Below are 22,586 nucleotides of genomic sequence, written 5' to 3'. Positions count from 1 at the left end.
ATTCCTGGCACATTGGTCTTATGTATTATCCTTCTCACACATTGCTATATTCCATTTGCTAATATTTCATTAAGTATGTGCATCTGCATGCATGGTAGAGACTGGCCTTTAATGTTCTTTTTTCTTGTAAACGTTTATTTGATTTTGCTATTGAGTTATGCCGGCCTTAAAAAATGAGCAAGTAATCTTTTCTGAAAGAAATTGAATTGGATTGGTGATACATCTTCTTAAATTGATAAAATTCATCAGTAAAGTCATTTGGACCTACAATTTTCTTTGTGGGAAGGTTTTGGATGACAAACTTACATTTTTAGCTATAAGGACATTCATTTTTTTCTACATTATTTTCTGTCAGTTTTGGTAAGTAGTGCTTTTCAAAGAACTTCTCCATTTCATCTAAATGGTTAAATTTATTGGCATAAATGATTCTCTTACTATCGTTTGATTTCAGTAGAATCTTTAATGACATTTACCTTTTCATTCCTGAGAATAATAACTTGTGTTAATCTTCTTTCTGATTAATTTTGTTAGAGGTTTATCAATTTTATGAAAATTAAAAAAAAACTATTTAGGGATTTATTAATTTTCCTTATTTTGTTTCCACGTCATTGATTTCCGTTCCTGAATTATAATTTCCCGTCTTCGATGTTTTTTAGGTTTAATTTGCTTATCTTGTTCTAATTTTAAGGTAGAAACTTACTTATAAATTTAGTTTTTCAAGCAACATGAAAGTTGACGTAAAGCCCAAAATGGCCCGCAAGGGCTGTGCAGAGACAGACTTCCTAATCAGTCATCTACAGTTTTCCTAGAATTGGCCACAGTAGGAGAGAGTTTACTGATATTCTTCAGAGATACAGACCAAGGAAGTGGGGGCTTTGGAAGATGGGCTGACAGCTGCTCTGTGAAGAACAATCTGGAAAGGCATTAGCTTTCCAGAAAATCCAGTTTGGGGAGCCCTGCAATCTTGTCTCACCAGGAACTGTAAAGCACACCTCAGCCTTACGTCCTACAGCTATTTTTACCAAAGAATAGTAAGACTTGAAACTGTACCTTTTCTAAATTTGGGCTTCACTTTTGAGGGCTCCTCCTGTGATTTGCCTCCATCTTGAATGGGGAGTACCATGAAGCACATCAGGTCAAGGACTTTCTCACACGTCATCTGAGGAACATAAAACCAAAAGAATGAACCTGATGAGCTTTCTGAACTGAATCAAATAAACAGAACGACAAATATTTCTAGCAAATAACCAGGCACCGAGATTCTGCCTTAATACCATGGTCTCTGAGGGAGCACCACCACGGTCTCCCAGGGAGCATCACCACTGTCTCCACAGCAAGTACCAAAAAAGTAACAGCAAGATTTAATCTACACACTAGAGGGGACGAGAATCCATTCTTTGCTATTAGAAAACAGAAGGACAAAACTTAAAAATTAACCAAGTATTAACAAAATCACCAAGTGTTCGACAGCACAGCAGGATCTAGAAGAAGGGTGGCCCTGCCTCATAGCCATGCACTCACAGGCTAGAAAAATAACAGAAACACACCGGCCAGACCAGCAGGAAAAGCTCTGGGCACAGAGGTCATCCTGATCCCAGCTTTACGGCAGGGAGGGGGGATTCTCTAAGAGAATCCCTCCCAGGGGATTCTCCTGTGAAAGCAGGAGACGGAGATGTGAGGAAGGGCTGCATCTTGGTTTGGTTAGTTTACTTGAGAGGAGAGGGTAGGGACCGTACAGATGCAGACTCCAAGGTGAGAGAAGCAGGGAATGCCTGGGAGCAGGCTGGATCCCCAGGGAAGTGGCACTGCTGCTCACCAGCTTTCTGTCTATTCCAATTCTAATGCCAGTGGCTAGATTCCCTTTAGTGAGCACCTTCTGTGCAGGGAGCAACCCTTTATTATCTCCATGTTGCCCATGAGGAGAGGAGCTTTAACCCATGCTTCCCAGCCTTCCTCATGGCTTAGCAAACCCAGAAAACAGTGTTTGCATGGCTGCTCCAAGCTGGCGGCCACTGACCCTGGGCAGTTCTAGCTGCCCTAGGCCACTACCGACTGCCCTGAGGGCTGAGGAATCCCTATCTTAGCACATCTGGGACCCATGCCATGGGGTTGTGAAACTCTCTAGCTTAGAGACGGGTACCTTGGTGGTTAAGAGGTAGTCAGTCCAAGGGAGGCAACTGGCCCAGCATCCCAGAGCCAGTACATGGAGTGCCTTCCCCAAATGTCTACTGTGCAAATGCCTGGGCATAACAATATTTTATTTTAACCTAGATAAACATTCATACTGTCTCTCCAACTCCAATTGTGCCACCTCTGGATGCAAGGATCCCATATACCCCACCCCAAAGCCTGGTCCAACACTGAGCTCATAGAAAGCTAACACTTCAGTTAAGTGGAATGAGGAAAGCAGTTATCTTAGACACAATGACCATGATTTTATAAGTTTGGAAAAAAGACTATTCCTCAGTTGAAAAGCAGAGATTTGGGTGGGGACAATGAAAATACTTTAATATCATACTGGAAGAATTAGAAAGACTGGCTTGATCAAGAGTGAACCATGACTCAGAGTTCCACATCTAAGGGTCGCTACTGTGGTCTAAATGTCTGTGGTGCGTACTCCCCCTCCCATTCCCCCACTAAAAACTCATATATTAAAACCAAGCATCCAATGTCAGAGTACCAGGAGGGTAGGGCCTATGGGAGGTGAGTAGGTCATGAGGGTCTTACAAAAGGGACCCCAGAGAGCTCCCCTGTCCCTCCTATAAACCAGAAAGCAGGTTCTTACTAAACACTGACTTTGCCCATACCTCGACCTGGGACTTCACCTGTAGAACTGTGAGAAGTACATTTCTGTTTTTATGAGCGACTCAGGCTATGGCTTTATTTTTACAGCTGCCTAAGTAGACTAAAACAGCCAGAGAATTAAGAAAACTCACACCTGGATGGATGGAGTCTAAGCTGAAGAGAGGCATCCAGAGATTCAGGAGATCTGGTAAGTTACCACTGCAATAGAGGCCTGAGGGTGGTCAGCTTAGAAGTGGAACCTGAATCCCTGGCCTAATAACATCTATAAACTTATGTTGTATACCTTAGTACAATGAAGAGCAGTACACCATGTCTTGGTAATTCTATGTGGCATATATTTTTATATATGTATGCATGTATACGTGTGTGTGTGTATCCATATACATATACCTGTATCCATATACATATACCTGAGGATAAATTGTGCTCTTTCAAGTTCTCAAAAGGAATTAACTGAAACTTAGAATCAAGTACCTGATAATTGCATGAGTAATAATGGAAAAGCATCTTCAATTTTAAATGTTCATAGTTTAATATTACTAAATTATTTCTGCAAAAATCATCACAGCAATTATAAATCATTTCAGAGTTCAAGTTAAAAAATTAGGAACTTTAATCACAAAGTAACAAATTTAACATAGACATGAAAAGAAATAAGAATCTGTGTGTTAAATAGTGGCCTTGAATTTATACAGTACATACATACATAAAAAAATCTAATTTTAATTGAATTAAAAAGTTTATTGTGTATTCCTGCTGTGAAAATCACTGTGGTAGCTGTTATAAGAAATTCAAAGATAAAAACTGTGGTCCCTGCCCTGCAGCAAGACTCAGCCTCTGGGAGCAAACAGATCCATTCACAAACCTGCTCCTGCAATACCCTATGGTGTCCTCAACACCCAAAAAGAGATCCTGAGGTCTGGATGAGCTAAATATCAATCCTCCATTTCCCATTAGTGAAGGCCTCTTCTTTCTAAGCCCAACAGAACTGATTACACTTTAAAGAGATGTGACGCTGAAAAATAAATAAATAAATAAATAAGAAAAATAAAATAAAGAGATACCAGGCAAAAAAAATTTTAAATTGCCTTCCAACAAAATTGAACCATGAATAAGAAATTTGAACTGTACTGAACTAATTTCAGGGAAGTTATAGTAAAGAGAAAATTAAGTAAAATGAAATCACTGTGGTTTCTGCCAACAGACTAAGTACTAAATCCAGGCAGAAAGATCAAATGCAGAAAAACATGCACTGAATTAAAAAGCCATTCTAGGGAAGAGAAAGCGCAGGGTGGTCTGGAATACCTGGGGCTCCACGCAAGGTGCCTAACACTTACTCTGTACTCCCCCAGGGCAAAGTGACAGGTCGCCAGCTGGATGAGTGCCCTCTGATGCTCCAAAGTCCCCTGTCCTGTGATCTGTGGCTGAGAGAGTGATCCCTGGAGAGCTGCTAAATGATGGAGGCTGGCTATCGCCTTTTTATATTGACCCTAAGAGAGAGAACAGCAGGAGGAATAAACAATGCCATTAATACCCACAAACACCCAAAGCTCCCAGAGTAAATACAGCTACCAGGAAACAACTACAAATAAGTGACCTCTGTAGCATCAGCTAAGTAGAACAATAGGAGACGGCAACAGAACTAATCGACTTACTTAAAGCTAGATGAAGTTCATTATGGAAGTATTTTATAATACAGTCATCCCTGGGAATCCTCAGGGGATTGGTTCCAGGATCCCGGCAGATACCAAAATCTGTAGGTGCTTAAGGCCCTTGCATAAAACCATGTAGTACTGGCATATAGTCTACATACTTCTTCCTTCACACTTTAAATCATCTCTTGATTACTCACAATACATAATACAATGTAGGTATTACACATATAGTTGACATTGTTCAGGGACTAATGACAAGAAAAACAGTCTGTGGGTTCAGTACAGACATGATCTGTTTTCCAAACATTTTTATCCACAGTGGGTCGAATCAGTGCATGCAGAATGCCCAGATATGGAAGCTGACTATACAAAGACCTTCTTTCCTGGTCTTAAGTCTTAAAACTAGAGAGAGTAACACAAGCTCTTGACAGAAGTATTTTACTACTAACGCCATTTGTCCTTTAAGAAGGTTGGCTGCAGCAACCTCTCCATTTCTACATCTCATTAGCAAATTGTCTGCGTTCACTATTCTAGGTCTAAGAAGCTGGTGAAGGGCAGGCTGGATTCCACCAGAGCAGAGTGAAAAAGGGCTGAGAAGTATTCATCTTCTATTGAAACTAAAAATTGCACTTCCACTGTGCCTGGACACGCCAAGGGCAACATGGGAAGGGATGGCCTGGTCACTCTGGAGGTACCTGGAGGTGAAAGTGGATCGTAATCTCTTAGCCACTGAAAACTGAGCCTTGTGAATGAGCAACAACGCAGCCCATGGGGGAACACGACGCGCCTTGTAGGTTAAAGTCTGATTGAGACAATCATCATCCTGTGCAGACACGGGAACCCGCATACCGCTCTACCTGGTAGATGATCATATCCGTGAGGAAGATTCTTAGCCATAGCCACGTATCCGTCTTCCATGCCAAACAAATTCTTGTAAATTCTAAGTGAGAATTCAAAAGCAAATTCACCAAAAACATGTAACATAGAAGGGGAAATGAAACTAACAAACCCAGCAAGTAAGAACAACAGATAAATTACCAAGAGCTGCACAGTAAATTTGGACTAATTTCTAAAACCACATTCCAGAGCTTCAGTTGGAAAGTAAAGTTAGAACATAACTCTTATCAGTAATACACGAGCAGCATTTTTTGTGAGACACCAACATGTGCAAACACACTTTATGTGCCAAGAGTTGTGCTCTTCTTGTATCACCTTATTTATCTTCCAAACTACTTTACTCTCCACTGAAAAGGTCCACTTCATTTTCACCCAGTTAAAACAATAAACATACAATGATACTAAGAAGTTTTTTAAAAATAAGTTTATAATTATGGGAAAAATCTCCTTCAAATAGTCACATATGTATTCCTACTTTAGATGCAACAAAGAGAAACTGCTTGATGCTTCACTGACCTAGGAAACACAACATGACACACCTGCCCATGGGCTCTATCTAAGCATGTGACAGGAGGCTGGGAGGAGTGTCCACTGCTACAAGGAAAGCATCAGGCCTTGATTCCAAAGTACAGTAATGATGCTTGGTCAGCAAAGAGCTAGTGAACTCTAAGTAATGTTCAAAGACTTAAATGTTATGCAAATAAAAACACCTCTAATCTTATGTCCATACTTTTTAAAAAATGCTTTTTTTTTTACAGCTTTTGGATGAGTGTTCTAGGCAACAGAGTCGGTGAAGATAAAAACTGAAATACCTTTTGTATTCTTAGACACATACAGCTGAAGAAGACTCAAAACAACAAGAAAGAACAACTCAAAGAAACCCAGCCAGAAACACAAACAAAAATAGGAATCCAGCAACACAATATTAAAGAAAAAAAAAGACTGAAACTCCCTCAAGCCCACCCCAATCTGATTATAACAGACCCTTTGAGTGGGAGCTAAGAAGTCAACAGTTGTTTAAATGTTAACTAAAAAGATATTGTGCTCAAAAAAGAATTCTATAAAATGTGTGAGCTTCTGTGATCAGTTTAATTAGCCATAATACACTTGACATTTCAAGTAACATGATTTTCTAGCATGATTTTATATAAAAAAACTTAAACACCACCAATATCACAAGCACATTCTCACCTTTGTCAAGGAACTCTAAGGAATAGAGAAGCTCCCAGCTCTCCCGGGCCAATTTAAAGCTTTCTAACACTTCAATGGAGTTTGGAAGTTCTGCTTTGTTAACTACAATGTGACGATTTCTTCCTTTTGTCGAACATTCTTCGTCATCTGAACTCTGCTTTGAAAATGTGAACATAATAAATTCAAAGTTATGAGTAGACACATGCCACAACATTATATTTATTGTTGCTAATTCTGCCTCCATGGATTTTATATCAAAGAATAGGTTGTGGCTCAGAGGTAGAGTACTTGCCTAGCATGTATGAGGCACTGGATTTGATCCTCAGCACCACATAAAAATAAAATAAAGGTATTATGTCCACTTATAACTAAAACATAAATATTAAAAAAAGAATATTCGGGCTGGGGATGTGGTTCAAGCGGTAATGCGCTCATCTGGCATGTGTGGGGCGCTGGGTTCGATCCTCAGCACCACTTAAAAAAAAATAAAGATGTTGTGTTCACCGAAAAACTGAAAAATAAATATTAAAAAATTCTCTCTCTTTAAAAAAAAAGAATATTCTATGAGTATAATAAAATCTTTTAAATTTAACAATTCAGCTTTAATTAAAAATGTCATCTTTATATTCTTACATTCAGCTTTGACTTAAAATTAAATTTTTTTGATGATAAAGTCTTATTTTCCAATAATTTCAAAACATCAGTTTTTATAAAAGCCAAAAAATTAGATTCTTCAATTTAGAGATATAGCTTAAATAGTACTTGCTTCATGATTCACTTTTCCCCCTAAATATGTGACATTATTTAATTTGCTTCCTAAAAAACAGTCATGTACTATGAAAAAATTCAAAGCCTAAGCCCCCAAAGACATTCTGTCCGAGAAACACACCACTCATAACTCCTCTCCAGGGCCACCCTGGTTAGCTCCACTCTCCCGTTGAAGGTGTATGGTCAGAAATTTGTATGTGCTCATCCAGTAACACCCTTGTGATTTACAAGTCGGAGTTCTACTTCTTTTGCTCTTCATCTCAAGGCTTATAAAGCCAAAGAAGAGAGTGGGCTGCAGAGAAGGCAATGGTCACCAGTACCCTGGGAACAGCCAGCTGTGCTGCCCAAGTATAGTGAGGGTGAAACGGTTCCGCTGCATTTTATTTTGCTGAGAACTTCTTGAATATTTATTCCACCTAAGTGATTTTACAGCTTCCATAACCAAATTAAATCATTCCTACAGATTTTCACCACATTAAGGTCATTGTGAATATGTATAAATGCTTTAGCTAAAAGCGCTGCTCCCTATGCCAATCTCCCCTGAGACAGGCAGCATGCCCACAGTGTCTCCCCTAACCCACTTCCACAGCTTAGTATTCTCCTGCTTCTCCTTGTGCTTGGGGACTCTACCTACCCTATGCTCTCCCTCAGGACTGACATGTGCCCTTCCACAAGTCAAACCTCTCTCTCAGGTATACTGTTTCTTCAGGGTCCTGTTTATTCCCAAGCAGTGACAATCTAATATCAACATTATGAATGCTGTGTATTTTTTAACTGTTGCAACTTAAAAAACATTTCTGACTCCAAATGAGACCAGGAATTTGTGAAGGACTCCAAATGTTGGGGAAATTATATGGAATTCCAAATAGTTTGTAAAATCTTAAGAAATTACTTTTGAGATGATAAGCACCCTCTGAAGCTCTAAGGGGATGTGCTGAAGCAGCAGTTCTCCTAACTGCAGGGGACATACTCAAGCGTGTACGAGGTGGGGAGGCACTGCCCAAATCTATGTGAATTTACTCTTTCACCACACATCCACTGACGCCCACCAGGGCGCTAGTGTACCAGACAAAGTCCCTGGCCCCATGGAACTTGTGCTGTAGTGAAGGGACACAGCTAGGAAATCAAAAAGCAAATAAATAAGAATAGATAGTAGTTAATAAAAAAGAAACCACTGGGCAGTTCCTTAAGATGAGTGCTCAGGAGAGTTTTTTTTTTTTTTTCTCTTTTTTTTTCTTTGCTTTTTTTTTTTTTCAGGAGAGGCTTTAGAGGGAGAAACATTTGGGCTGGGGCTTAGTGACAAGGCTCCAGCCTGGAACTGAGAGAAAATCACAGAGCACACCCTGGACAAGGGATGAGGCTGGGAGGCAAGTCAGGTGTGAGGACACACAGTACCTACTGCAGGTGCACCTGCAGAAGGAAGAGGGCTCAGGATGGCTCTGCAAGCTCTGGCTTTAGTCTCAGTGCCACAGGAAGCTGTCAGAGGTTGTAAAGCAGGAGTGTGATATCTGATTCATGTTTCAAAAGATTCCTGGTTGCAGGGTAGAGGAGAGGCTATGGGGAGCAAGGGTGCAAGATGGGAGACAGAATGACCACTGATTGTCTAGCACAGAAATTTTGTTGGTTTGAACCAGAGAGCGAATGGCAAGAAAGGAGAGAAAATGATGGTTTGGGGCTGTTAAATACTGAATTATAAGGAGACAAGTCGTTACTTTTATTTAACACCAGTAATAAAACCTGTTCCTACATGAGAGAAAGGGATGTGTGAAGTCTTCATGAAGCACCTAGATAAGGCATCAAGGAGCACTGATGAGATCTCCCCACCCAGGAATGTCAGGCAAGAAAAAAAGAGCAGACACAGGGCATCTGAGAGAACCTGGTAAGAAGAGTTGTCAACTTGGGGCTCATGGTCAGACCTCAAATCATCTGCAGAACTGTTTGTGTATTTCTGAGAGGAAATATAACAAGGGTTATTAACCTATGAGAATTCAGAAGAGTTTTATGTCTTCCTGGCTCCAATCCACCCTCTTACTACAGAGCCTTTAGAGACTTTGAATTAATGGAACCTTAAGCACATTTCTCATCATACCCAGGATCCTCAAAAGCGCTACTCAAGGACTAAGAAATGTGAGTCAAGAAACTGAAAATATGGGAAGAGGAAGGAAAAAAATAGGTGAGGCTCCTGGTTCCCTTTGGGCATTTTGACGACAGCAGGGATTAATAAACTGCCATCTGTGAGACCAACCCTGTTTTGTAAATAAAGTTTTATTGGAACATAACCATGGTGGTTGTTCATGCATTGTCTGTCGATGTTTTTGCACTATAACAACAGAGCTGAAAATATTTATTACCTGACCACTGAGAGAAGTGTGCTGACTCCTGAACCAGGGCCTCTCCACTTTCCTGTACACACTGGCCTTCACTACTGACTTTATTATAAGAAAGGAAATCGCTGTCCTGCACAGGCTTGCCGCCTAGCTGGATTAGAAGATAGAAAATTCACATTCTCTGGCCTCTTGTGTTTTTGTGCACATGGTCCCCTCTCAACAAAATCTACCTCCCAATTCCAGGTGACAAAATCCTACACCCTTACAGGCAGATTTCAATGCTGCTCCTCCATGAAAGCCTTCCTACACTGCATGTGAGTTGTTCAGGTTACTCCTACACCTTGGCCCTTGCCCTTCTGAGGCCAGTACCCACTATAGCACCCTGCTCCATGTGCAATGTCATCTTGGCTTTGTTTCGCAAATTAAAATCACGCCATCCAGTCAAAATATAGACAAATAACTTATAACAGGGTCTCTTAACCTTGTCACTATTAATCTTTTGGATTGTCCTTTGAGCTAGAGGATGTTTGACACCATCCCTGGCCTCTACTTGCTAGATGATACCTAATTAACAGCCCTTCCCCAACCAGAGCATAGCTGTGACAATTAAAAATGCCTCTAGATATTGCCAAATGTTTCTTGGAAATAAGATTGTCTCCAGTGAGACCCCCCCCCATTTATACTATGATTATACTGTATAATTAAAAGAACAAATAAGCTTTATCAATTGAGTTCTGAAACTATATTTTACAAAATTCATGGCTAGCAAACCATAAACACATACTGTTAATTGTATCTGAAAGGATTTACCATGGGTTTTTCTCTTCCCTCAGCCAGTTTCCTCTTTTTATGTATGTGTTTATTGCGATCAATTTCTACATCACCATACACATTTGATACATCTTCAAGAAGAACCAGGGGAACTTGGCTTGGAGCATTGGGACCTATGGGTGGCGGAAAACACCAAATGTAAAAAACGTAGCAAGAAAAACGATACTTAATATTAGCTGAAGTGTGGCAATCATCACACAAAACAAAGCCCATTAGAATTTATCAGACATTATTATTACCCTATGTACATGCATGACTATATGATGGTGGGATTCTTCATCATATAGTCATGCATGTACATATGTCATACTCCATTTATGTATGCCGTATCATGGGCATTCTACTGTCATGTAAAACTAATTAGAACATATTTTAAAAAGTATCATTTCTTAAAATGAATAAACAAACAAAAAACAAAATAAAACTTGTTCACTGTGATCCTGAATAGGTGAACAAACAAGTATACATATGTAGGAAAAAACTAAATGGTTAATAAATGTTCTCTCTCACTGATGAAAGCAAGTGATCACTCCTCTTTGTATTTGTTTTGTTTCTTAACTTTTTTTTTTTTTTTACAATAAGCATGAGTCATAAAATTACTATAAAAAGATAACAAAACTACACATATGGTTATAAACTCCAAACAAAATAAGAACATGAAAAACTATAAGGCAATACACAAAAGTACAATTATTGTGGGTGACTTTACCTTCTTATATCTATTTTTCAAACTTTCTAGAACTAATTCACATTATTTAACATCTCACTTAAATCTTTGCCTATGGTAATGTCTTTGTAAATTTTTGTAAACTTTATTTTGTAAATTTAATCCACACCATTCAGTCAAAATATGGACAAATAACTTACACCAGGGTTTCTCAACCTTGTCACTATTAACCTTCTGGGCTGTCCTGTGACCTGGAGGATGTTTGGTACCATCCCTGGCCTCTACCTATTGGATGCTAATAGGTAACTGGATGTAACTCCTCCCTACCCAGCTGTGGCAATAAATAATGTCTCTAGACATTCCCAAATATCCTCTGGAGGGTAACATTACTCCCAGGGAGATCCACTCTGCTTAAATTCTTTGCTACATCTGCTCTTTTTTCAAAATAGTGACATGTGATTTGTTATTTAGTTTCACAAGTACCACTATAACCTTTGACATAGGAATTTTAAATAAAACATTACATTAAAAACTACCAACTTAAGCCAAACTAAGTCAAAATAAATCACCAGCCACAAAGAGCACAAGTACTACTCTACAGTTTCTAGATCCAAAAACAAAGGTGAAATTAAACAGCTGTGTCCTCCTCACCATCCCTACTAAACAAGTATTTTAGAAAACTCTAAAAAAAGATGGTAAACCAACCTTGGAAGAGAGATGGCTGTATGCTGTTGACATACTGGAATGCATTCTTGAAGAAGACTAACATAGTAGAATAAACCACTTGGTTTTTATATTTTGCATGTGCTTCATTATCAAAGTTGTTCATGTATCTGCAGAGATCCTTCATTCTATGCAATATGTCACTATAGCTTCTGAAAGACAGAGGATGATAAAATGTATCAGTTATTTGAACTCCTCAGCAAAAAGTCTAAAGAAAGGCTCTGATAGAATCTACATTTACCAAATGCAACTGTTTAAGTTATTTTTTAATATACATATTTAAGGCATCTGCTATAGGTATATATCAATACATCTGTATAATCTGTCCTGATCAAAGCAGGATAATTTAGTTTCCAACTCCTTTATAACCAAGTGGGTTTGGAGCCTTTGTATTTCTCTCTTCTAGTTATTCATAAAATATATAAGAAGTTGTTGTGGGGATAGGGATAACACTGCTCAGCAGTAAGATACTTGCCCAGCACCCCACCCCCCTCAAAAAAAAAAAAAAAAGAAAGAAAACCTTGCTGTGAACTACTGTGCTTCCACTATTCAGTAGAATACTTATTATTTCTATCTAACTGTGTTTGGGAAGCTGTGATCTAACCTCTTACTATCCTTTTCTTCTACCCTTCCTACCTTCTAGTAATCACTGTAATACATTCTAATTGATTTTTCTCAACACCCACATGTGAAAGAATATGTGATATTTGTCTTTTTGTATCTGACTTATTTCACTTAGTCCTCCAATTCTATCCCTTGTCACAAGTGATATCATTCTTCTTTAAAGCTGAATAATCTTCTATGACATATAAATACCACATTTTCTTTATACAAATTTATCTGTTGAGCACCTAGGAAAATTCTACATTTTAGCTATTGTGAATAGTGAAGCAATGAACTTGGACATTGCAGTTGTCTCTGACATGCTCATTTCATTTTCTTAGGATAAAATATCCAGAAATGGAAGAGATGGATCAATGCAGCATTCCTACCTTCAGTCTTCCGGGAGAATCTCCACACTGTTCTCCATAGTGGCTACACTAATTTACATTCCCACCAACAGTGTATAAGACCCCTTTTTCTTCACATCTTAATGAGAATTTGTTATTTTTTATCTTTTTCATAAGAGCCATTCTAACTGGAGTAATAGCTCATTATGGTTTTGATTTGCATTTTCCTGCTGGCTAATGAAGTTCAGCATTTTTTCACAAATTTGTTGTCCATCTGAATTTCTTCTTTTAAGAAGTGTCTTATTCATATTAAAATTACTTTTTGTAGTCTGAAAATGTCTGCTTTTGAATTAGGGCAGCAATCAGACCAAGGTTTCATGACAGACACATGTCAAGTAACTTTTCTTTTCTCTGAACTATCATGGAAAGCTTCAAACTCAATATCTTTTTATGAGTCTATATTTCAACTAGGAGTCATTTAATAAAGTAAAAAACCACACTCTTTGCATAAATATTAAATATTACAAAATCTTCCCCCAAATAAGTATACCTATGCATTATATTAGTTTTAAAAAAGTATTTTTGTGGGCTAGGGCTGTAGCTCAATGGTAGAGTGCTTGCCTAGCATGCATGAAGCTCTGGGTTTGAGCCATGGTATGTGAGGCACTGGGTTCAATCCTCAGCACCACATTAAATAAATAAAGGAATTAAAAAAGAAAAGTAATTTTTTTTAACAAGGATCCCAAGATTACACAATCAAAAAATTTGATAGGCAATTTCAGAAATAAACTATTACCGTCTTCCTTTATCCATCTGCCATTCACATCTCATTCCAACAACATTCAAAATTTTAAACAGCCTCTCCCAAGGGTCCACAATCTGGGATGACTTTTCAGTGAGCCCTTCTATTACATACTTCTGAGAGCTACGTTTGCTAGGTGACATTAAATCAGACGTATCTTGGGCACCTGAGATGTGAGGAAAAAAATAGCCTACAATTAACATCACTACTTACTATTTATGTAATAAACAGTAACTTCATAAAGAAAGGTCTAACTCCTCATTCAAAAGAACAGAGTGCAGAACCCCAACACATCACAGTCACCTAATGCATCTTAATGCTTCGGTCAATGATGGACTGCTCACACAACCGCAGTCCCACAGGATTAAATGCAGCTGAAAAACTCCTATTACCTAGTGAATATGAGCTAAAGAAGACATAAGAAAAAAGGAAATTGCAAGAGAAGAACCCCCAATAAAATTCACAATGAAAGATTTAGCAGCTTTTGTAGACCTCAACAAGTTCCCTAACAGGCTTGAAAACATGGGTTCCAATACCCAAAGGGTTTCATTAATGGAGAGAAAAGATCATGGTGTGATTTCTATTTAAAAGGAAATCTCATGGGGGAAAAAAATAAGCAAAGTACCATGGACGTATTTCTGAAAAGAGTGACAACTCCTCGAGCGCTTCCAGCAGGTCCCTCAGAAAGGACTCCAAAATAACACTGGCATCGCTAGTGTAGGAGCTGGCAGCTCCATGTATGCTACTGCCCTAGAAGACCTTCCTGTGGCTCAAGATGTGGACGTACAAAACAGTGATATGGATGATCCTGGCTCTGCTTAGCCATGGCTAGTATGTGTGTGCAGCATAGTAAAAAAAAATTGGGGAGGAGGTACCAAGTATTGGAATTCAGGGGCACTCAACCACTAAGCCACACCCCCAGCCCTACTTTTTATTTTATTTAGAGACAGGGTCTCACCAAGTTGCTTAGTGCCTCACCATTGCTGAGGGTGCCTTTTCCTCCTGCCTTATCCTCCTGAGTTGCTAGGATTACAGGTGTGCACCACCCGGTGTAGCAAAATTTTTTTTAATTAATAGAAAAAAGTTTATAAAGATGAAAAACAGGGGTCTGGAATGTGGCTCAATAGTAGAGACCTTCTGGGTTTAATCCCCAGTACTACACACACACACATACACACACATAAAAAAATCTTTAGTAAACTAACGTTAATTTATTACTTCAGTAATACATTTTTATAAATTTATAAATTTTTATAAGTTTAGTGTAGCCTAAGTGTTCAGTGTTATAAAGTCTACAGTAGTGTACAGTCCTGTCCCAGGACCTTCTCTACATTTAGATCTATTTAGACAAATATTTCCCATTGTGCTACACTGGCCTGCAGTATTCAGTGCGGTAACACACCGCACAGGGTTAGCACCCAGAAGCAACAGGCTCAACTCTACAGCCTAGGTGTGTCACAGGCTGTGCCCGCCTAGGTTCATGTACATACACTCTCTGATGTCTGCATCATGAAATCTCCTAACAACACATTTCTCAGAAGGCATTCCCATCACTAAGCAATACATGACTGTGTATGTGAATCTCAACTGGCCTCTGGTCTAAGAAGAAAGTGAATTTTGAGCTGTGGTACCTATAAGAGTTAAGTGCATTAATGTTACAGGTCAGCAACTAGAATGTTTTGATCAAGGGTTCTTGAAATAGCTCATCTCTAATGTAATACTTTGTTTTCTTGATAACATCCTTTAGAAAAACTGTCAAACTATATGCATTCAGAGGACAGGAATCGAATTGATAAGGGATTTCTGAAGTTGCAATGTTACTAAATCTATCTAAATAAAATTGCAGGATAGTCCCACTTACCTTGATGCTGATTTTCTATTTGAGTAGACCTAGTGACATAGTTGATATAAAATTCAGCTGCTTTGTTCAAGTATTTATATAATAAATTGGCAGGCAACCGAACATCATGATTGTTAATTATTAGAGGAAGGACATCACAAACTGTGGAAGGGGAAAAAATAAGAAAAATATGATCAAGTTGTCTACCCTAGGGTTCTGGCAATAACAAAATCCACATTAGAGCTCATTTAATGTAGCATCTAAAACATACAGGAAAAACCCTTATGGCACACTTTTTTAAAAAATCGCCATGCAAAGGGTTACTAGTGAAAGGAGGCAGTGAAAAAATGCCCAAGCAGATCCAAAATTGTGGGAAAAGGTCCAGCACTCACACTGGGTGGTGTGAGTGGACTCAGATAGCTATGATCTTGCTTCTCACTTACATGTAAGGCTGCACATATTCTTTCAGAAGTTCAAATATTACAAACTAAAAGTCTAAAAGTTGTTTAAAATGCTTTCTGGATTGAAAAAAAAAAAAAACTTAAGACTTAAATTTAATAATACAAAGAGTTCCTCTGCATTCCACAAATGACCTATCCCACCATACTCTATTCACCCCAAGGAAGTAACACAAAATACAATATTTCTTACCAAACAATTTTCTAAAGCAGTTAACAGGAGATTCTTGTTCTTCGATAGTTTCAGCTTCTAAAAGTACCTCCCCAAGGCCAAACTGTTTCAAAATAAAATTAACCATTTAAATGTGTGCAGTTTAAGATGTCAGAATTACATGAACAAATAGTATGGGGGTTGGGGATATAGCGCAGTCAGAAGAGTGCTTTCCTCACATGCACAAGGCCCTGGATTCAATCCCCAGCACCACAAAGAAAAAAAAAAGTATGTATTTTATTACACAGTTTATATAGTTAAACTTCCTCATGCATTTGCAATACAACCCAGAAGGCCAAGTTAATCTGATTACTTCACCACTCTGGTCTCAGTTATTCCCCACTAAACTAGCAAAATTAAAATGTTAATAGAATGTTTAAAGAAACTTTAGGGAAGCATTGGAACTGGAGTTAGAATAATACAGATAGATTTTCTGTTTTTGCACTGGGAATTGAACACAAGAGTGCTCTACCACTGAATTACATCCCCACTCTTTTTTATTTTCAAGATGGTCTCATTAAGTTACAAAGGGTCTTGTTAAGTTGCCAGTGTTGGCCTCAAACTTGGGATCCATCTGCCTCCATGCCTGGCTAGATGAACAGATTATCTAAGAAATGTGGAAACTAACTTTATTCTCTATATCCAAATACATGAGAAGGACAATAATCATCATTCTCAAGAGTTTGGCGGAGCAGCCAGTCATTCAGAATGGGCAAGATTAGACAGAAATGTCTGAGTTTTAAGGCCATCTTTCCATCACCGCTGCACAAGTATAGTAGAGTCCTTTATCAAAATCCACCAAGATCTTTGCATTGTCTTTCTTGCAACCACACTGGAATGCTCTACGGTAGAAGTGGAATAATGCAAAATATTAAACTACACAGAAGGTTAAAAGTTAGAGTCATGATCAGGGAGTAGAATGGTTTGAATAGTATCCCCCAAACTCATATCCACCCGCAGCCTCAGAATATGACCTTATATAGTCAGGTATCACCTACTGATGGGATATGGCCTGAGAGGTGCATCATTAGGCAAATTCATCACTGTGTGAACATCACGGATTGTACTTATACAACTTAAGATGGCTATATAGTCACTAGGTGGTATAATCTTATGGACCACTGTTATATATGCAGTCCATTACTGATCAAAATATCATTATGGGGTGCATGGTTATATGTTTTATCTTTAAAGAAAATAGTGTCTTTTGTAATTATAATGAATTAAGATGTGGTCATACTGATCATATAGGCAAGAACTCCAGTGACTGGTGTTCTTATGAGAAAGACACAGAAGAGCAGGGAAAGCCCACATGACAATGGAGGCAGAAATAAGAGTGATGCAACTGCTAGCTGAGGCATAAGAAAGATCTCTGACACCATCAGAAGTAAGGAATCTTCCCTGGAATCTTTAGGGCGAACATGACCCATTAACATCTTCCTTTTGGACTTCCAGGTTCCAGAACTGTGGGAGAATTTCTGAGTTTTAGGACACCCCACTTCTACTTTATAATGGCAGCCCTAGAAACAAATATAAGGAAGTATACAAAAGGTTAACCAGGTGCAGAAACCAGAAAGATGGCATTGGAAGGACAAACCAATAGAGTTTGAATGACCAGAATGAAGGGTTTGAATCCTGATTATTCACGGGGCTGTGAGAAGTTACTGAAATATTTAAGATTTGGTTTCTTCAGGAAATCCTAGCACTTAACCAATGCCTCCAATAGCACTCAATAATTATCACAGATGTGGCAAGAATAGGGCAGAAACACATGAAAAACATCTCCGTTAAGACCAGGAATTATGGCTCTCATTTAAATTCAAACACTGTAAATATTATAAGTAAATATACTGTCAGAATGTGGTGTCTATTTCCTTACACTGATAAGACAACTCCTAAAAATGTGTAATTAATGTTTGCCAACAGTGATGGCCTTTTAGCTTTACTTACAAAGAAACTCTTGATTTAAGTCTACCTTATCCAGAGCTCCTGGGATTCTCTGCGTTAGTATAATACACAGGGTAGCTCCTAAATATACTGATTTATCTGTCAATAATCAGTTCTATTTTCTCTTAAGAAAAAGGAAAGAATCAATCTTACCCCATGTTGCACTACTGTTTCAGGGAAGCGCCTCAAAAGAAGGAGCAACATTTCTGATCGTTCCAACGTGTTGAAGCACTGTTCCGTAACCTTTAGTAACATTTCACACTGGACCCGACCAGGAAGGGTTTCAAATAAACCTGGGTACAACAAATTTACCTTTAAAATGTTTTCCAGAGAGAAAATACTGAAGCAAAATATGTTAAGTAAGGCAATTTCTTGTACTGAACAATATAGCCAATCACTGTGGTCAGGTTTCACTTACAACCTGGTAGGCTTTGTAACTCCACAGTATTTAGAACAAGAGGTTTACTGAAATATGATAAAACATTTGGAGGCTTTACTGAATCTAGAGCACAAGAATGGTATGTGTGGACAGTCACAACAGTGCTTGTTGCAGGTTGAGACAAAGAATATGCACTTGTTTCAGTTAAAATGACCTCAACACCTACTTTATATTTTATCTTGAATTTGAAATCTTTGATTGGCTATAGTAATACGGAAATTTTTTTTTTAAATTTCAAGTTATGAAAAGTTCCTCTCTTGTTTTGCATAGGTCTACAAATACTTTCTGGTCACTGTAAAATGTGTTAAAAATATAAATTTCCTTGTCTCACTTATAGCTCCACATACTTTAGGAAAACTTAAAGGGATCTAAAAATATTCAAGGGACTGAGTGTCATTACAGACTTTAGTTGCCAAAAGTAAAACATATGTGTTTTATACCAATACCACAGATGTGACTTTCTAGTGAAATGCCTACATATGATTTGGTATTCCATAAATGATAACTTATACAATATTAAAATATTACTCCATTCTTACTTCTTAAAAATTGGGTTTGTTTATCCTGTGAATCATTCCTTAATGCTGATGTAATAATGCTGATTTCTCTCCATACCACTGGCTGGTCTGGGAAACTCAAAAACCTGTTTTTAAAATATGTACATTAAATTAAAATGTCAGATTTTATACAGTATCCAAAAAATAAGTAAGAATATTAACTTTACATTTTTCTTTATTTGAAGTGAATACTTAGATATGGCAAAACAAACCAAAATAAAGACATAAAAATTAAAACTGGTTTAGAAAAATGAGAGTACTCACAAAAGTCTTTAGAAGTTTTTACAAATGAAAAGACAAGCACCTCTAACATATACAGAACTAAAAATATCAACAAGACTAAAACAAACTATCTAAAAAGGGAAAAAAATAGGCAAGGACAAATCAGAGACTATAAATTGCAAAAAAAAAAAAAAAAAGAGCTGAAATAATACTCAACTTTACCAGTAATATGAGTAGCATAAGATTTTTTAAAAAATAGTACGATAGCAAGAATGAAAAAGCAATTAATAAGTCAGGAGTGGTGGCACATGACTATAATCCCAGCTACTCACAAGGCTAACACAGGAGAATCACTTGAGCCCAAGAGTTTGAGATCAGCTTGGACAACATAGTGAAACTCCATCTCAAAAAAAAAAAAAAAAAAAAAAAAGAGGAAGAAGACAGAAAACAAGAGAGAAAGAGAGATTAATAATATCCACTGTTGGCAAGGATGTGGGAAAACTGGCACTTTTATACATCCATCCGTGGAAATAAAAACTTTGGAGAGCAATTTGGTAATGGATTAAAATTTTAAATATACATGCCTTCTAACTATGGAAATATGTCTTAGAATCCTCTTCCGATGAATAAGAAATTACTTACTGATATTCTGAACAAAATTTCAAATAACTTGAAACTATCTAAATGTCTAAGAAGAAAGGAGTGGTTATGAGATGCTCTACAGGCACAAAAAACAACAAAGAGAATCCTGACATACTGTCATAGAAAGGGCTCCATCCATAATGCAAGAAGAAAGCGAGCTGCAGAATTTGGATAGTTTAACCTCACTTTTGTAGCCTCTCCCTCCTCAAACATTTATATGTATTATGTCTAGGTATATAGATACACATACAAAACTTAACTCTGGTTAAGTTTAGGAGAGACTTCACTTTTTATTCTCTATCACTTAAGTTTTGTTTGAACTTTTGCAATGAACATGTTTATTATATATTATTTATAATTTATCCCCAAAATAAATTAGTGGCTAGAAGTTTTTTAACACGAATAAAATGACTTCTCTGCAGAAGGCATGTCAGCAATAGGAAAAAACTCCTAAGTAAGCTCTGGGTACCAGCGATGCAGACGAACTTTTAAGATCTTCCCCAACTCCCACTTCACACACTGAAACAAAAGCTCAGTAAGTGATGCCCACTCACATTTCGTACAGCAGCCTCCCGGCGGTGGCAGTCCTCTCGGCATTCCGCTCGATCGTGTACATCTCATACTGCAACACACAGCAGGCCCCGTCACCACCCAGGGCCGGGGCAGGTTCTACATCACCTCCAGCCTCCCTGGTGGGCCTTCACGGAGTCCCCTCCGGGGCAAGGGAGGGCCCGAGAGCAAAGCATCACCTGGTGACACGGGACCACACTTGTGGCAGCCCTGCCCAGGGCTGAGCAGCGTGACCCTGCGCTCACTTCCACCCGTCCAGCTCCCAGGTCTCACTGGAATAACATTTCAAAAGTAAGGGACGCTGAGCAAATGGCTGCCGCTGGGATGAATGAATGGGAGAGTGGCCTTCCCGGGGCGAAACCGAACTGTGCAGCCTCAGAGCCACACCACGCCGCCCCGCGACCCAACCAGCGCGACCTCCAGTGGGCTCCGCCGCGGAGGGGTGTGGACCGAGCGGCGCGCTGAGCGGGAGGTGGGGAGGAGTGCGACGGGCGGGGCGGCCGGGCGCGGAGCTCACACCTCCACGCGGGCGGCCGCGCGGGCCCAGACCTCACCTGGATGTTAAAGTCGGCGGGGTAGAGGCTGCGGGCAGTGATCAGCCACGCCTTGGCGGCCCACAGGTCCTGCGGCACCAGCTCCCGAGCTCGCTGCACCAGGAACTCGCTGTCACTCTGGGCCGACATGACCCAGGAGCGAGCGAGCCGTCAGCCTAACACCGCCGGACCTTCCGGCCCGGAGACTTGGCTACAGCCGCCGCCGCCGCGGGGAGCCACTGCGCATGTCCGGAGACGCAGGGAGGCGCGCGGAGTGGAGCGGGAGAGGGAGCGTGTTCCGGGCTTTGCGAGCAGCCGCCTGAGGTCGGCTCTCCGGGACTGCCAGGTTTACTCTCCCATGAAACTGGAGGCTGGTCACCGACTCTGCAGGGTTACCTCCAAAATATGGAGAAGTGGATTTCATTCTTGAGGATTCCAGCTTGACCCTGGTCCAGTCAGGGAGCATGCGCGGGAGCCAGGCCCGCAACTTGGAGCTACTTGGCTCTGGGCTTCCTCCGCGTTTCTTCCGCGGTCATCGGCAGGAGTCGGGGGGACCAGCAGACTTGGGATGGGAGGTGACTAGTTGTCCTCTGAGGCCTAAAATCCGGGGATTAGACTGGGAAGAAGTCTGAGAGGAAACGCGGGGGGTGTTCGGAGAGGCGGGAAGGAGCGGGACTGCGGGGGAGCTTCTCAGCCCAAGCCGGTGCTGCAGCCTCCCCGGACCCCGGAGCCGTGAATTATTTTCCCGGCTTAGCCATGCAGACGTCTGGGGCTCGACTGGGTGGGGTGAGGAGCGTTGGGAGCGTTTGGTCTGGTGCTTCTTTATCTTTCCTAAATCCATCCACGTTTTGAGACTTTTTTCACCGATTCACCCATGCATTTATTGAACAGCTGACATTTGGAAAGTGTTTTTTCTTCGGTGCTTGTGAGAGCTACGAAGATGATCAAGGGAAAAGTAGCGACACGATTTAAATTATCTTCTCTAGCCGGAATTCCAACCAAGATTTACAGGTTGCTTTTACTAATTTAGAAAACAAAACAAGACCAAAAAACTCTTGACTTCACATGAGTCTGCAAATGTGAACATTTGTGTCTGTCTGCTTTACTTTTGAGTCACCATGGATTTCAGGAACTGCAGGTCGGGTCCATAAATGTCTTGTGGTGAGCTGAAATCACTCCCTGGCAACAGCAACTTCCTTATCACCTGCCTGATGGATCTTGAGATAGAGATCAATAGACGTTATTTAAACAGGGCTGCTGGAACTGGGTATTTCTGGTCCCTTTTGTCTGTGCAATCTGGAAGTTTATTTCCCTATCCCTGAAGATAGGGCTGGAAACAGCCCTTTGTCTTCCAAGTATAGCTGTACTGATTAAAGTTTCTTTCCTGTTTTCCACCATTACTTTTTCTGTTTGGTTTTTGGAGTGGCATGACATGATTAGTTGGGAACCCAAGAGGCAGATTTCTGGCCTGTGACCCCTGGAACAAAATCAATGTCACTTTCATCAAACCTTTACATTTGAGAGAAGGAAAAATACTAATTTATGTGCTCT

General features: G+C 39.6%; 1 protein-coding gene across 10 annotated transcripts in view; it reads right to left on the bottom strand.

Moving 5' to 3' along the window:
• The window catches only part of INTS10 (integrator complex subunit 10), a 34,185-nt gene extending 11,852 nt beyond the window's left edge, over window positions 1–22,333 (bottom strand). For 3 of the 10 annotated variants that reach the window (XM_081269604.1, XM_081269609.1, XM_081269602.1), the window contains exons 1-13: window positions 21,057–22,331; window positions 20,487–20,554; window positions 19,051–19,154; window positions 18,226–18,365; window positions 16,108–16,189; window positions 15,478–15,618; window positions 13,611–13,782; window positions 11,847–12,016; window positions 10,454–10,587; window positions 6,549–6,705; window positions 5,318–5,400; window positions 4,143–4,295; window positions 1,051–1,159 (exon numbers count right to left, since the gene is read on the bottom strand). In XM_081269604.1, coding sequence (XP_081125730.1) covers window positions 1,051–1,159; window positions 4,143–4,295; window positions 5,318–5,400; window positions 6,549–6,705; window positions 10,454–10,587; window positions 11,847–12,016; window positions 13,611–13,782; window positions 15,478–15,618; window positions 16,108–16,189; window positions 18,226–18,365; window positions 19,051–19,154; window positions 20,487–20,554; window positions 21,057–21,185 — 1,642 coding nt within the window. In that variant the 5' untranslated portion in view covers window positions 21,186–22,331. Of the gene's footprint in view, window positions 1–1,050; window positions 1,160–4,142; window positions 4,296–5,317; window positions 5,401–6,548; window positions 6,706–10,453; window positions 10,588–11,846; window positions 12,017–13,610; window positions 13,783–15,477; window positions 15,619–16,107; window positions 16,190–18,225; window positions 18,366–19,050; window positions 19,155–20,486; window positions 20,555–21,056 lie in introns of all 10 variants that reach the window. The other 7 variants (XM_081269606.1, XM_081269605.1, XM_081269601.1 and 4 more) reach the window with 6 other exon arrangements.
• Window positions 22,334–22,586: the final 253 nt, after the last annotated feature.

The sequence above is a fragment of the Spermophilus citellus genome, assembly GCF_964194105.1.
Source record: "Spermophilus citellus genome assembly, chromosome: 16".
NCBI lineage: Eukaryota > Metazoa > Chordata > Mammalia > Rodentia > Sciuridae > Spermophilus > Spermophilus citellus.
This window is presented reverse-complemented; position numbering and strand designations above follow the sequence as displayed.